The 16,102-nt window shown below is 48.1% G+C and overlaps 1 protein-coding gene across 1 annotated transcript in view; it reads right to left on the reverse strand.

The window, feature by feature from the left end:
- LOC306963514 (uncharacterized protein) overlaps window positions 1-16,102 on the reverse strand; it is a 54,674-nt gene that overhangs the window by 25,317 nt on the left and 13,255 nt on the right. Inside the window, exons 2-3 of the mRNA XM_079557087.1 lie at window positions 13,497-13,573; window positions 2,470-2,632 (exon numbers count right to left, since the gene is read on the reverse strand). Of these exons, the coding sequence (XP_079413213.1) occupies window positions 2,470-2,632; window positions 13,497-13,573 (240 nt within the window). The remainder of the gene's footprint in view (window positions 1-2,469; window positions 2,633-13,496; window positions 13,574-16,102) is intronic.

Below are 16,102 nucleotides of genomic sequence, written 5' to 3' on the forward strand. Positions count from 1 at the left end.
TCTCCTGTAGGAGGCGCTCTCCTCTCTCCTGTAGGAGGCACACTCCCTGTAGGAGGCACTCTCCTCTCTCCCTGTAGGAGGCACTCTCCTCTCTCCTGTAGGAGGCACTCTCCTCTCTCCCTGTAGGAGGCGCTCTCCTCTCTCCCTGTAGGAGGCGCTCTCCTCTCTCCCTGTAGGAGGCACACTCCCTGTAGGAGGCACTCTCCTCTCTCCCTGTAGGAGGCACTCTCCTCTCTCCTGTAGGAGGCACTCTCCTCTCTCCTGTAGGAGGCACTCTCCCTGTAGGAGGCACTCTCCTCTCTCCCTGTAGGAGGCACTCTCCTCTCTCCTGTAGGAGGCACTCTCCTCTCTCCTGTAGGAGGCACTCTCCCTGTAGGAGGCACTCTCCTCTCTCCCTGTAGGAGGCACTCTCCTCTCTCCTGTAGGAGGCACTCTCCTCTCTCCTGTAGGAGGCACTCTCCCTGTAGGAGGCACTCTCCTCTCTCCTGTAGGAGGCACTCTCCCTGTAGGAGGCACTCTCCTCTCTCCTGTAGGAGGCACTCTCCCTGTAGGAGGCGCTCTCCTCTCTCCCTGTAGGAGGCACTCTCCTCTCTCCCTGTAGGAGGCACTCTCCTCTCTCCTGTAGGAGGAGCTCTCCTCTCACCTGTAGGAGGCACTCTCCTCTCTCCTGTAGGAGGCACTCTCCTCTCTCCTGTAGGAGGCGCTCTCCTCTCTCCTGTAGGAGGCACTCTCCTCTCTCCTGTAGGAGGCGCTCTCCTCTCTCCCTGTAGGAGGCGCTCTCCTCTCTCCCTGTAGGAGGCACTCTCCTCTCTCCCTGTAGGAGGCACTCTCCTCTCTCCTGTAGGAGGCACTCTCCTCTCTCCTGTAGGAGGCACTCTCCTCTCTCCTGTAGGAGGCGCTCTCCTCTCTCCTGTAGGAGGCGCTCTCCTCTCTCCCTGTAGGAGGCGCTCTCCTCTCTCCCTGTAGGAGGCACACTCCCTGTAGGAGGCACTCTCCTCTCTCCTGTAGGAGGCACTCTCCTCTCTCCTGTAGGAGGCACTCTCCTCTCTCCTGAAGGAGAAGCTCTCCTCTCTCCTGTAGGAGGCGCTCTCCTCTCTCCTGAAGGAGAAGCTCTCCTCTCTCCCTGTAGGAGGCACACTCCCTGTAGGAGGCACTCTCCTCTCTCCTGTAGGAGGCACTCTCCTCTCTCCTGTAGGAGGCACTCTCCTCTCTCCTGTAGGAGGCACTCTCCTCTCTCCCTGTAGGAGGAGCTCTCCTCTCTCCTGTAGGAGGCACTCTCCTCTCTCCTGTAGGAGGCACTCTCCTCTCTCCCTGTAGGAGGAGCTCTCCTCTCTCCTGTAGGAGGCGCTCTCCTCTCTCCTGTAGGAGGCGCTCTCCTCTCTCCCTGTAGGAGGCACTCTCCTCTCTCCCTGTAGGAGGCGCTCTCCCTGTAGGAGGCACTCTCCTCTCTCCCTGTAGGAGGCACTCTCCTCTCTCCTGTAGGAGGCACTCTCCTCTCTCCTGTAGGAGGCACTCTCCTCTCTCCCTGTAGGAGGCACTCTCCTCTCTCTCTGTAGGAGGCACTCTCCTCTCTCTCTGTAAGAGGAGCTCTCCTCTCTCCCTGTAGGAGGCGCTCTCCCTGTAGGAGGCACTCTCCTCTCTCTCTGTAAGAGGAGCTCTCCTCTCTCCCTGTAGGAGGCGCTCTCCCTGTAGGAGGCACTCTCCTCTCTCCCTGTAGGAGGCACTCTCCTCTCTCCTGTAGGAGGCACTCTCCTCTCTCCTGTAGGAGGCGCTCTCCTCTCTCCCTGTAGGAGGAGCTCTCCTCTCTCCCTGTAGGAGGCACTCTCCTCTCTCCTGTAGGAGGCGCTCTCCTCTCTCCCTGTAGGAGGAGCTCTCCTCTCTCCCTGTAGGAGGCACTCTCCTCTCTCCTGTAGGAGGAGCTCTCCTCTCTCCTGTAGGAGGCACTCTCCTCTCTCTCTGTAGGGGGCGCTCTCCTCTCTCCCTGTAGGAGGCCCTCTCCTCTCTCTCTGTAAGAGGAGCTCTCCTCTCTCCCTGTAGGAGGCGCTCTCCCTGTAGGAGGCACTCTCCTCTCTCCCTGTAGGAGGCACTCTCCTCTCTCCTGTAGGAGGCACACTCCCTGTAGGAGGCACTCTCCTCTCTCCCTGTAGGAGGCACACTCCCTGTAGGAGGCACTCTCCTCTCTCCCTGTAGGAGGCACTCTCCTCTCTCCTGTAGGGGGCACTCTCCTCTCTCCCTGTAGGAGGCACTCTCCTCTCTCCCTGTAGGAGGCACACTCCCTGTAGGAGGCACTCTCCTCTCTCCCTGTAGGAGGCACTCTCCTCTCTCCCTGAAGGAGGCGCTCTCCTCTCTCCCTGAAGGAGGCACTCTCCTCTCTCCCTGTAGGAGGCACTCTCCTCTCTCCCTGTAGGAGGCACTCTCCTCTCTCCCTGTAGGAGGCGCTCTCCTCTCTCCTGTAGGGGGCGCTCTCACCCGTTGTTCTTGTCGCAGTCCTCTCTCAGCGACGGAGTTTCTCGGCTTTTACTCAGATCGTCGCTGGACACGGAGAACTTCAGGTTGTCTCCACCAGGGGGCGCCTTTCTCCTCTTCCTGCGGAAAAACTTCTTAAACGTTTGGAACTTGGACTTCTTCTTTCCTAAAAACACAAGCGTTTATGGGATTATTCCTCGGTTCAATATAGAATGGAACCTTCATCGTCTAAGAGCTGTTGTGGGTCAGAGGTCACATTAACAGACTTTGACGTAACATTGTGGAGGTCATTTTGACAGTTGGAAAGTCCAAATGCCGCTCTGGACTCTTCTTCTTCTGTGCTTTTAAGTCCAGACTCACTGGTATCGCTTTATAATAAATAGGGGGTATTATGCTTTTTTAATCACATAGCACCAGTCTATAGCACACTACAATGATGTTCTGTTGGTCTGTAAATGCAGTAAATTAGAATAACTGCCTTGCATAAGATTGCTTTTTCAAAATGGCTGTAGTGAATGTCTTGAAATAGGCCCCTGTCTCTTTAAGAACCTCTGAGCCTTTAGACACGCCCCCTCCACACGCTGTCTGTGGCATCATCACAACACTCTCCACAGTGTGACCCGAGGTTTAGCTTAGCATTAGCTTTCTCCGGAGGCTCTGTGCATCATCAAGGCCCTAAGACATTCCCAGCGCAGAACCAGACACTGAAATAAGTGTTCTGGTCACGGGTTTTAATCCTGGGTGTTTCGGTAACAGAAACACTGATGTGTCTTTGTAAAAGTCTCAGAGCTGCTGTAGCTCTGGTTAACCACATGAAGCTAATCCTCCATGATGACTCTGTTTACATCTGAGGGCTGGACACTGCAGGGAATGTGTTCTGCTGAGGAGCAGTCGGCTTCTGAGGAGACTGAGGTCCTCTGAGGTCCTTCAGAGTCAGGACTGTTTATGACTCTGTGGCCTCTGCTCTCCACTACGCTGCTGTGTGCTGGGCCCCGGGCCGCACAGAGCGGGACAAGAACAGGAGGGCCAGCTTTGTCCTGGGCTGCCCCCTGGGGGACAGGAGGGTATTAACCAAGCTCACCTCCATCATGGACAACACCTCCCACCCACTGCACGGGACTGTAGAGGAGCTGAGCAGCTCTTTCAGTGGAAGGTCCTTGATCCCCACTGAACATCAAGACTGTAAAGTAACATGTGCAATAAACCCTTTGCAAAACTAGGTGCAATAATCTCTGTATCAGCGCCACCTATTCACAACCCGCACTAGGACTGTAACTTTACACCTCCATGTTCTACTTCAGAAAATCTGTTTTAATTTTTATCCTTTTTTTTATTCTTATTTCCTTATTGTTATAATTCCGCCCCTTAAGATTTTTGCTTTTACTTATTGTACAGAGCCGATTGTAACAAGTGCATTTCTCTGTTGTGAGATCAATAAAGGATTATCTGATCTTAATAAGTATTAGTGATTAAACGCACTCAGTTCACGGGCCTGAAGTCGAACTTCTCGTTTTACTGTTCTCAGAGACTCTCCCTGGTCCTCATGTTCTCTCCTCTGGACTGTTCTCAGAGACTCTCCCTGGTCCTCATGTTCTCTCCTCTCTGGACTGTTCTCAGAGACTCTCCCTGGTCCTCATGTTCTCTCCTCTGGACTGTTCTCAGAGACTCTCCCTGGTCCTCATGTTCTCTCCTCTGGACTGTTCTCAGAGACTCTCTCTGGTCCTCATGTTCTCTCTTCTGGGCTGTTCTCAGAGACTCTCCCTGGTCCTCATGTTCTCTCCTCTGGACTGTTCTCAGAGACTCTCCCTGGTCCTCATGTTCTCTCCTCTGGACTGTTCTCAGAGACTCTCCCTGGTCCTCATGTTCTCTCCTCTCTGGACTGTTCTCAGAGACTCTCCCTGGTCCTCATGTTCTCTCTTCTGGACTGTTCTCAGAGACTCTCCCTGGTCCTCATGTTCTCTCCTCTCTGGGCTGTTCTCAGAGACTCTCCCTGGTCCTCATGTTCTCTCCTCTGGACTGTTCTCAGAGACTCTCCCTGGTCCTCATGTTCTCTCCTCTCTGGACTGTTCTCAGAGACTCTCCCTGGTCCTCATGTTCTCTCCTCTCTGGACTGTTCTCAGAGACTCTCCCTGGTCCTCATGTTCTCTCCTCTGGACTGTTCTCAGAGACTCTCTCTGGTCCTCATGTTCTCTCCTCTGGACTGTTCTCAGAGACTCTCCCTGGTCCTCGTGTTCTCTCCTCTCTGGACTGTTCTCAGAGACTCTCCCTGGTCCTCATGTTCTCTCCTCTGGGCTGTTCTCAGAGACTCTCCCTGGTCCTCATGTTCTCTCCTCTGGGCTGTTCTCAGAGACTCTCCCTGGTCCTCATGTTCTCTCCCCTCTGGACTGTTCTCAGAGACTCTCTCTGGTCCTCATGTTCTCTCCTCTGGACTGTTCTCAGAGACTCTCTCTGGTCCTCATGTTCTCTCCTCTCTGGACTGTTCTCAGAGACTCTCCCTGGTCCTCATGTTCTCTCCTCTCTGGACTGTTCTCAGAGACTCTCCCTGGTCCTCATGTTCTCTCCTCTGGACTGTTCTCAGAGACTCTCCCTGGTCCTCATGTTCTCTCCTCTGGACTGTTCTCAGAGACTCTCCCTGGTCCTCATGTTCTCTCCTCTGGACTGTTCTCAGAGACTCTCCCTGGTCCTCATGTTCTCTCCTCTGGACTGTTCTCAGAGACTCTCTCTGGTCCTCATGTTCTCTCCTCTCTGGACTGTTCTCAGAGACTCTCTCTGGTCCTCATGTTCTCTCCTCTGGACTGTTCTCAGAGACTCTCTCTGGTCCTCATGTTCTCTCCTCTGGACTGTTCTCAGAGACTCTCCCTGGTCCTCATGTTCTCTCCTCTCTGGACTGTTCTCAGAGACTCTCCCTGGTCCTCATGTTCTCTCCTCTCTGGACTGTTCTCAGAGACTCTCCCTGGTCCTCATGTTCTCTCCTCTCTGGGCTGTTCTCAGAGACTCTCCCTGGTCCTCATGTTCTCTCCCCTCTGGACTGTTCTCAGAGACTCTCTCTGGTCCTCATGTTCTCTCCTCTGGACTGTTCTCAGAGACTCTCTCTGGTCCTCATGTTCTCTCCTCTGGACTGTTCTCAGAGACTCTCCCTGGTCCTCATGTTCTCTCCCCTCTGGACTGTTCTCAGAGACTCTCCCCGGTCCTCATGTTCTCTCCTTTCTGGACTGTTCTCAGAGACTCTCCCTGGTCCTCATGTTCTCTCCTCTCTGGACTGTTCTCAGAGACTCTCCCTGGTCCTCATGTTCTCTCCTCTCTGGACTGTTCTCAGAGACTCTCCCTGGTCCTCATGTTCTCTCCTCTCTGGACTGTTCTCAGAGACTCTCCCCGGTCCTCATGTTCTCTCCTCTTGGCTGTTCTCAGAGACTCTCCCTGGTCCTCATGTTCTCTCCTCTCTGGACTGTTCTCAGAGACTCTCCCTGGTCCTCATGTTCTCTCCTCTCTGGACTGTTCTCAGAGACTCTCCCTGGTCCTCATGTTCTCTCCTCTCTGGACTGTTCTCAGAGACTCTCCCTGGTCCTCGTGTTCTCTCCTCTGGACTGTTCTCAGAGACTCTCCCTGGTCCTCATGTTCTCTCCTCTCTGGACTGTTCTCAGAGACTCTCCCCGGTCCTCATGTTCTCTCCTCTGGACTGTTCTCAGAGACTCTCCCTGGTCCTCATGTTCTCTCCTCTGGACTGTTCTCAGAGACTCTCCCTGGTCCTCATGTTCTCTCCTCTCTGGACTGTTCTCAGAGACTCTCCCTGGTCCTCATGTTCTCTCCTCTCTGGACTGTTCTCAGAGACTCTCCCTGGTCCTCATGTTCTCTCCTCTCTGGACTGTTCTCAGAGACTCTCCCTGGTCTCTCCTGGGAGTGAGAGTCAGAGGAGAGAGGGAAGAGTGAGAGGAGAAAGAGGGGGGAGGGGGAGTGAGAGTCAGAGGAGAGAGGGGGGAGAGGGGGAGTGAGAGTGAGAGGAGAGAGGGGGGAGAGGGGGAGTGGCTCTTGTGGCTGTAGTTCCTGAGACACCGATTGATTTAAAGAGCAGGTATTTGGTGATAAACTCCGACAAGTCTCTATCTTACACTTTGTTGGTTTGAAAGTGAAATATTGATCTTAAAAACAGCTAAAACTAAATGTCCAGTAGATTCACTTCCTGATTCAGATGGATTTTGTTGTTAATTTCAAAATTGTTGTCCAAAAACAAAACTTTTGACAAATGGAAGTAGAGGAGAGTAAGCTGCTCAGTTTGCCACTGTTAATAAAATATGAACTTTCCATTTGTATTGAAAAGGCACGATTCATTATTTTCAGACCTACATTAAATGATCCTGCACTAAAGTCAAACATAAACGTTTCAGTTTGTTTGACTCAACAGCAGCTGCTTCTATAAACAACTGAGCTTCAGGTTAAACAGAGAAAAAGTGAAATAACCGCACATGTGTTTACTTCCACATTAAAGTGTAGGGATGGTCCTGGTGTGTTGTTTTAGACAGTCCTGTTGTGTTGTTTTGGACAGTACTGTTGTGTTGTTTTGGACAGTCCTGGTGTGTTGTTTTAGACAGTCCTGTTGTGTTGTTTTGGACAGTACTGTTGTGTTGTTTTGGACAGTCCTGTTGTGTTGTTTTAGACAGTCCTGTTGTTTTGGACAGTCCTGTTGTGTTGTTTTGGACAGTCCTGTTGTGTTGTTTTGGACAGTCCTGGTGTTGTTTTGGACAGTCCAGTTGTTTTGGACAGTCCTGTTGTGTTGTTTTGGACAGTCCAGTTGTTTTGGACAGTCCTGTTGTGGTGTTTTGGACAGTCCTGGTGTGTTGTTTTGGACAGTCCTGTTGTGTTGTTTTGGACAGTCCTGGTGTGTTGTTTTGGACAGTCCTGTTGTGGTGTTTTGGACAGTCCTGTTGTGATGTTTAAGACAGTCCTGGTGTGATGTTTTGGACAGTCCAGTTGTGTTGTTTTGGACAGTCCTGTTGTGTTGTTTTGGACAGTCCTGTTGTGTTGTTTTGGACAGTCCTGTTGTGTTGTTTTAGACAGTCCTGTTGTTTTGGACAGTCCTGTTGTGTTGTTTTGGACAGTCCTGTTGTGTTGTTTTGGACAGTCCTGTTGTTTTGGACAGTCCTGGTGTGTTGTTTTGGACAGTCCTGTTGTGTTGTTTTAGACAGTCCTGTTGTGTTGTTTTAGACAGTCCTGTTGTGTTGTTTTAGACAGTCCTGTTGTGATGTTTTAGACAGTCCTGTTGTGATGTTTTGGACAGTCCTGGTGTGTTGTTTTGGACAGTCCTGGTGTGTTGTTTTGGACAGTCCTGTTGTGTTGTTTTGGACAGTCCTGTTGTGTTGTTTTAGACAGTCCTGTTGTGTTGTTTTGGACAGTCCTGTTGTGTTGTTTTAGACAGTCCTGTTGTGTTGTTTTAGACAGTCCTGTTGTGTTGTTTTAGACAGTCCTGTTGTGTTGTTTTAGACAGTCCTGTTGTGTTGTTTTAGACAGTCCTGTTGTGTTGTTTTGGACAGTCCTGTTGTTTTGGACAGTCCTGTTGTGTTGTTTTGGACAGTCCTGTTGTTTTGGACAGTCCTGTTGTGTTGTTTTGGACAGTCCTGTTGTTTTGGACAGTCCTGTTGTGTTGTTTTGGACAGTCCTGTTGTGTTGTTTTGGACAGTCCTGGTGTGATGTTTTGGACAGTCCTGTTGTTTTGGACAGTCCTGTTGTGTTGTTTTGGACAGTCCTGTTGTGTTGTTTTGGACAGTCCTGTTGTTTTGGACAGTCCTGTTGTGTTGTTTTGGACAGTCCTGTTGTGTTGTTTTGGACAGTCCTGTTGTGTTGTTTTGGACAGTCCTGTTGTGATGTTTTGGACAGTCCTGGTGTGTTGTTTTGGACAGTCCTGTTGTTTTAGACAGTCCTGTTGTGATGTTTTAGACAGTCCTGTTGTGTTGTTTTAGACAGTCCTGTTGTGTTGTTTTAGACAGTCCTGTTGTGTTGTTTTGGACAGTCCTGTTGTGTTGTTTTGGACAGTCCTGTTGTGTTGTTTTGGACAGTCCTGTTGTGATGTTTTGGACAGTCCTGTTGTGTTGTTTTAGACAGTCCTGTTGTGTTGTTTTGGACAGTCCTGGTGTGTTGTTTTGGACAGTCCTGGTGTGTTGTTTTGGACAGTCCTGTTGTGATGTTTTGGACAGTCCTGTTGTGTTGTTTTAGACAGTCCTGTTGTGTTGTTTTAGACAGTCCTGTTGTGTTGTTTTAGACAGTCCTGTTGTGATGTTTTGGACAGTCCTGTTGTGATGTTTTAGACAGTCCTGTTGTGATGTTTTAGACAGTCCTGTTGTGTTGTTTTAGACAGTCCTGTTGTGTTGTTTTAGACAGTCCTGTTGTGTTGTTTTAGACAGTCCTGTTGTGTTGTTTTAGACAGTCCTGTTGTGATGTTTTGGACAGTCCTGTTGTGATGTTTTAGACAGTCCTGTTGTGATGTTTTAGACAGTCCTGTTGTGATGTTTTGGACAGTCCTGGTGTGTTGTTTTGGACAGTCCTGTTGTGTTGTTTTGGACAGTCCTGTTGTGTTGTTTTAGACAGTCCTGTTGTGTTGTTTTAGACAGTCCTGTTGTGATGTTTTGGACAGTCCTGTTGTGATGTTTTAGACAGTCCTGTTGTGATGTTTTAGACAGTCCTGTTGTGTTGTTTTAGACAGTCCTGTTGTGTTGTTTTAGACAGTCCTGTTGTGTTGTTTTGGACAGTCCTGTTGTGTTGTTTTAGACAGTCCTGTTGTGATGTTTTAGACAGTCCTGTTGTGTTGTTTTAGACAGTCCTGTTGTGTTGTTTTAGACAGTCCTGTTGTGTTGTTTTGGACAGTCCTGTTGTGATGTTTTAGACAGTCCTGTTGTGTTGTTTTAGACAGTCCTGTTGTGATGTTTTAGACAGTCCTGTTGTGTTGTTTTGGACAGTCCTGTTGTGATGTTTTGGACAGTCCTGTTGTGTTGTTTTGGACAGTCCTGGTGTGATGTTTTGGACAGTCCTGTTGTTTTGGACAGTCCTGTTGTGTTGTTTTGGACAGTCCTGTTGTGATGTTTTGGACAGTCCTGTTGTTTTGGACAGTCCTGTTGTGATGCTTTGGACAGTCCTGGTGTGATGTTTTGGACAGTCCTGTTGTGATGTTTTAGACAGTCCTGTTGTGATGTTTTGGACAGTCCTGTTGTGATGTTTTAGACAGTCCTGTTGTGATGTTTTGGACAGTCCTGTTGTGATGTTTTGGACAGTCCTGTTGTTTTGGACAGTCCTGGTGTGTTGTTTTGGACAGTCCTGGTGTGTTGTTTTGGACAGTCCTGTTGTGATGTTTTGGACAGTCCTGTTGTGATGTTTTGGACAGTCCTGGTGTGTTGTTTTGGACAGTCCTGGTGTGTTGTTTTGGACAGTCCTGTTGTGTTGTTTTGGACAGTCCTGTTGTGATGTTTTGGACAGTCCTGTTGTTTTGGACAGTCCTGGTGTGTTGTTTTGGACAGTCCTGGTGTGTTGTTTTGGACAGTCCTGTTGTGATGTTTTGGACAGTCCTGTTGTGTTGTTTTGGACAGTCCTGTTGTGTTGTTTTGGACAGTCCTGTTGTGATGTTTTGGACAGTCCTGTTGTGATGTTTTGGACAGTCCTGTTGTGATGTTTTGGACAGTCCTGTTGTGATGTTTTGGACAGTCCTGTTGTGATGTTTTGGACAGTCCTGTTGTGATGTTTTGGACAGTCCTGTTGTGATGTTTTGGACAGTCCTGTTGTGATGTTTTAGACAGTCCTGTTGTGTTGTTTTGGACAGTCCTGTTGTTTTGGACAGTCCTGTTGTGTTGTTTTGGACAGTCCTGTTGTGATGTTTTGGACAGTCCTGTTGTGTTGTTTTGGACAGTCCTGTTGTGATGTTTTGGACAGTCCTGTTGTGATGTTTTAGACAGTCCTGGTGTGTTGTTTTGGACAGTCCTGGTGTGTTGTTTTGGACAGTCCTGTTGTGTTGTTTTGGACAGTCCTGTTGTGATGTTTTGGACAGTCCTGTTGTGTTGTTTTGGACAGTCCTGTTGTGATGTTTTGGACAGTCCTGTTGTGTTGTTTTGGACAGTCCTGTTGTGATGTTTTGGACAGTCCTGTTGTGTTGTTTTGGACAGTCCTGTTGTGTTGTTTTGGACAGTCCTGGTGTGTTGTTTTGGACAGTCCTGTTGTGTTGTTTTGGACAGTCCTGTTGTGATGTTTTGGACAGTCCTGTTGTGTTGTTTTGGACAGTCCTGTTGTGATGTTTTGGACAGTCCTGTTGTGATGTTTTGGACAGTCCTGTTGTGATGTTTTGGACAGTCCTGTTGTGTTGTTTTGGACAGTCCTGGTGTGTTGTTTTGGACAGTCCTGTTGTGATGTTTTGGACAGTCCTGGTGTGTTGTTTTGGACAGTCCTGTTGTGATGTTTTGGACAGTCCTGTTGTGATGTTTTGGACAGTCCTGTTGTGTTGTTTTGGACAGTCCTGTTGTGTTGTTTTGGACAGTCCTGGTGTGTTGTTTTGGACAGTCCTGTTGTGTTGTTTTGGACAGTCCTGTTGTGATGTTTTGGACAGTCCTGTTGTGTTGTTTTGGACAGTCCTGTTGTGATGTTTTGGACAGTCCTGGTGTGTTGTTTTGGACAGTCCTGTTGTGATGTTTTGGACAGTCCTGTTGTGATGTTTTGGACAGTCCTGTTGTGTTGTTTTGGACAGTCCTGGTGTGTTGTTTTGGACAGTCTTGTTGTGATGTTTTGGACAGTCCTGTTGTGATGTTTTGGACAGTCCTGTTGTGATGTTTTGGACAGTCCTGTTGTGATGTTTTGGACAGTCCTGTTGTGTTGTTTTGGACAGTCCTGTTGTGATGTTTTGGACAGTCCTGTTGTGATGTTTTAGACAGTCCTGTTGTGTTGTTTTGGACAGTCCTGTTGTTTTGGACAGTCCTGTTGTGTTGTTTTGGACAGTCCTGTTGTGATGTTTTGGACAGTCCTGTTGTGATGTTTTAGACAGTCCTGGTGTGTTGTTTTGGACAGTCCTGGTGTGTTGTTTTGGACAGTCCTGTTGTGTTGTTTTGGACAGTCCTGTTGTGTTGTTTTGGACAGTCCTGTTGTGTTGTTTTGGACAGTCCTGGTGTGTTGTTTTGGACAGTCCTGGTGTGATGTTTTGGACAGTCCTGTTGTGTTGTTTTGGACAGTCCTGTTGTGTTGTTTTGGACAGTCCTGTTGTGATGTTTTGGACAGTCCTGTTGTGTTGTTTTGGACAGTCCTGTTGTGTTGTTTTAGACAGTCCTGTTGTGATGTTTTGGACAGTCCTGTTGTGATGTTTTGGACAGTCCTGTTGTGATGTTTTGGACAGTCCTGTTGTGATGTTTTGGACAGTCCTGGTGTGTTGTTTTGGACAGTCCTGTTGTGATGTTTTGGACAGTCCTGTTGTGATGTTTTGGACAGTCCTGTTGTGTTGTTTTGGACAGTCCTGGTGTGTTGTTTTGGACAGTCCTGGTGTGATGTTTTGGACAGTCCTGTTGTGTTGTTTTGGACAGTCCTGTTGTGTTGTTTTGGACAGTCCTGTTGTGATGTTTTGGACAGTCCTGTTGTGTTGTTTTGGACAGTCCTGGTGTGATGTTTTGGACAGTCCTGTTGTGTTGTTTTGGACAGTCCTGTTGTTTTGGACAGTCCTGTTGTTTTGGACAGTCCTGTTGTTTTGGACAGTCCTGTTGTTTTGGACAGTCCTGTTGTGATGTTTTGGACAGTCCTGTTGTGTTGTTTTGGACAGTCCTGGTGTGATGTTTTGGACAGTCCTGGTGTGATGTTTTGGACAGTCCTGTTGTGTTGTTTTGGACAGTCCTGGTGTGATGTTTTGGACAGTCCTGTTGTGTTGTTTTGGACAGTCCTGGTGTGTTGTTTTGGACAGTCCTGTTGTGTTGTTTTGGACAGTCCTGTTCTGATGTTTTGGACAGTCCTGTTGTGTTGTTTTGGACAGTCCTGTTGTGTTGTTTTGGACAGTCCTGTTGTGTTGTTTTGGACAGTCCTGGTGTGATGTTTTGGACAGTCCTGTTGTGTTGTTTTGGACAGTCCTGTTGTTTTGGACAGTCCTGTTGTGTTGTTTTGGACAGTCCTGTTGTGTTGTTTTGGACAGTCCTGTTGTGTTGTTTTGGACAGTCCTGTTGTGTTGTTTTGGACAGTCCTGTTGTGTTGTTTTGGACAGTCCTGGTGTGTTGTTTTGGACAGTCCTGTTGTGTTGTTTTGGACAGTCCTGTTGTGTTGTTTTGGACAGTCCTGTTGTGTTGTTTTGGACAGTCCTGTTGTTTTGTTTTGGACAGTCCTGTTGTGATGTTTTGGACAGTCTTGTTGTGATGTTTTGGACAGTCCTGTTGTGTTGTTTTGGACAGTCCTGTTGTGTTGTTTTGGACAGTCCTGTTGTGATGTTTGGACAGTCCTGTTGTGTTGTTTTGGACAGTCCTGTTGTTTTGGACAGTCCTGTTGTGTTGTTTTGGACAGTCCTGTTGTGTTGTTTTGGACAGTCCTGTTGTGTTGTTTTGGACAGTCCTGTTGTGTTGTTTTGGACAGTCCTGTTTTGTGTTGTTTTGGACAGTCCTGGTGTGTTGTTTTGGACAGTCCTGTTGTGTTGTTTTGGACAGTCCTGTTGTGATGTTTGGACAGTCCTGTTGTGTTGTTTTGGACAGTCCTGTTGTGTTGTTTTGGACAGTCCTGGTGTGTTGTTTTGGACAGTCCTGTTGTGATGTTTGGACAGTCCTGTTGTGTTGTTTTGGACAGTCCTGTTGTGTTGTTTTGGACAGTCCTGGTGTGTTGTTTTGGACAGTCCTGTTGTGATGTTTGGACAGTCCTGTTGTGTTGTTTTGGACAGTCCTGTTGTGTTGTTTTGGACAGTCCTGTTGTGTTGTTTTGTTGAGCCTGATGGAGATCCTCCTGCAGCGACTCTGAGACGAGCCTTCAGAGTCAGAGTCAGTCTAATACCCGGCTCCTCGTTGTGTAATACTTCCTCATCAGGCCTTAGTAAACCTTCTATTTCTCACCTGGACACTCCTCCTCCACTGGCTCCTGATTGGTGCAGACATCCGCAGGTGTGGAGGCCATGGCAGCGGCCTCACTCCTGAGAAAGGAAGGACAGAAAAGGTAAAGGGGTTAAATTTTCTTGTGGCTTTTGTAAACGTTGAGACAAAACCGCAGTTTGGAGTAAACACTGTCTTTCTGCCAAAGTTTTAAATCATAACAACGTGGCCCAAGGAGTGACTTCCTGTTTCCATCCAGCACGCCAAAATAAAAGCACACAGCTTGTCTCATTGATTAGTTCAGCAGGTACTTGCAACATTACAAGAATATAATGAAATACACACATTGTAAGTGTTTTGTCTGTTAACAATTAGGCAGAAAGAAAGTTGAACTAATGAATGGTGCTTTTATTTTGTCGTGCTGGATGGAAACAGGAAGTCACTTCTTGGGCGGCGTTGTTTTGATTTGAAGTTATGGAGTTCGGAGTCAGTCCTCAGCTCCAAACACTCGCTGGGCCTTTCTACATTAAAAATACATTTGTAGTACATTTCATTTGTTTTTAAAAACCTGCTTGTACTTATAACATTCACACAAACTCAGTGCTAGTTACAAGCGGAGAGGTGAACATTTGAAACCACCCTCACTGGGAAAAGGGTCTTGCACAAGGGCACAACGACAGTCTGCATCCGCACATACCACGATTCAAACTGCTGACCTTTGGACCCGTGAACAAACAAAACAACAAACAATATCCCCGTCTGAGCGCCGTCAACAAATCACAAACTACAGCAGCACTTCACAGAGCCCCCTGAGGCTCCTGAAGCCCCTGAAGCCCCTGAAGCTCCTGAAGCCCCTGAAGCCCCTGAAGCTCCTGAAGCTCCTGAAGCTCCTGAAGCCCCTGAAGCTCCTGAAGCCCCTGAAGCCCCTGAAGCTCCTGAAGCTCCTGAAGCTCCTGGAGCCCCTGAAGCCCCTGAAGCTCCTGAAGCTCCTGGAGCCCCTGAAGCTCCTGGAGCCCCTGAAGCCCCTGAAGCTCCTGAAGCTCCTGAAGCCCCTGAAGCCCCTGAAGCTCCTGAAGCTCCTGAAGCTCCTGGAGCCCCTGAAGCCCCTGAAGCTCCTGAAGCCCAGACCGAGCCCGAGCTGCTCATATTCGTATCGTATGTTCAGGAGTAAATTGTAACAAACTCTGAGTGAATCGTTTCCTCATAGGGCTTTTCCACCATGGTGCTTGTTCTGGGCTGGTTCTGGGCTGGTTCTGGGCTGGTTCTGGGCTGGTTCTGGGCTGGTTTGGAGCTGGTTCTGGGCTGGTTCTGGGCTGGTTTGGAGCTGGTTCTGGGCTGGTTCTGGGCTGGTTCTGGGCTGGTTCTGGGCTGGTTCTGGGCTGGTTCTGGTGCCGGGTTGGTTCCGCACTGACTTGGTCCATCAAAGTGAACCGGCATTGGCCTATTGCCATAGCAACGCTTTGGGAAGTCAACTGCCACATAAAACATGGGTAACATCTTACTACAGACACTTCTGGTTATAAAAGATGCTCCCGTCACAGCAGCCGTTGACATTTAGATTTCGTCTTTCTAACGTTTCCCTCTTGTTTTAGCTAAAGAGCCTAAAGCAAAACAGCAGCGAGTTTCCTCCACAGACTGTTTTGGAAGTTATAATCACTAACTAACTAATATTGGTTGTTTTTTGGAAGAGAAAGCCACGCCCCCAGCCACTGACATCACTGCTGCTTGTTTCTTGGTTCAGCTTTTAACTGGTTCCAAACCGGCCCCAGATTTGGGAAGTAAGAGCCAGCATTTTTTCAGTGGAAAACAAAATAACTGGTTCTGAAACTGGAACCGGCACCAGCCTGGTGGAAAAGTGCTATCAAGAGAGTCGCTTTTTTCTATTTCTGTTCATGCCATAAAAAAGTTTGGATATTTGTCTGGCCAGTTGATAAAACAGTGCAGCAAAATCAGCATGAGGAGCAGAGCCAAATGTAGAGAGTTTAACACCTGAAAAACAGAGGAGAAAAGTAGATGGAGACAAACTCATCCACCCAAACTGGCCTCCACGATCCTCCACACCAAACACACGTGTCTGAGGTGAAGCCTGATCCACCAGGACCGACTGGAGAGGATCTCGCTGCCTCTAGAGTCCAAAACAGAATCATCCATACACGGCAAACGATGATCATTTGAAGATCCGATTATGGTGAGAGTTAAATAAAGTTGAATAAAGTTCTTCATCAGAGGGATCTTTTAATCAGGAGCAAAGATCAGAGTTTCTGTCTTGTTTGAATTTATCTGCAGGTAAGGAAAGGAGTTTATGCCACATGTTTCCCAAACCCTCAGTCTGAAGTTTCTCTGTGTGCTGTGTTTACAGTCGCAGAAACAGATGGAACGTCCCAGAGACTGTTTCAGGAGCGAGTGCTGAGCGGAGAGTCAAACAGAGAAGAGACTTTGAATCAGAATGTTAAGGTTTGCTTCATTCATGCAGTTTCCAGTGATCCTCTTCTCTTTAGCTGTTTCTTCCCCTGAAAGTATTTTCTTTTCAGAGATTATTTCAGATCATAAACATAAAAACCAAACCAACGGTTTTACGTCTCATTTATGCAGATTGAAAAGCTCATCATAACCTGCTTGTTTAAAGTGTT

The sequence above is a fragment of the Gobius niger genome, assembly GCF_951799975.1.
Source record: "Gobius niger genome assembly, chromosome: 5".
Lineage (NCBI taxonomy): Eukaryota > Metazoa > Chordata > Actinopteri > Gobiiformes > Gobiidae > Gobius > Gobius niger.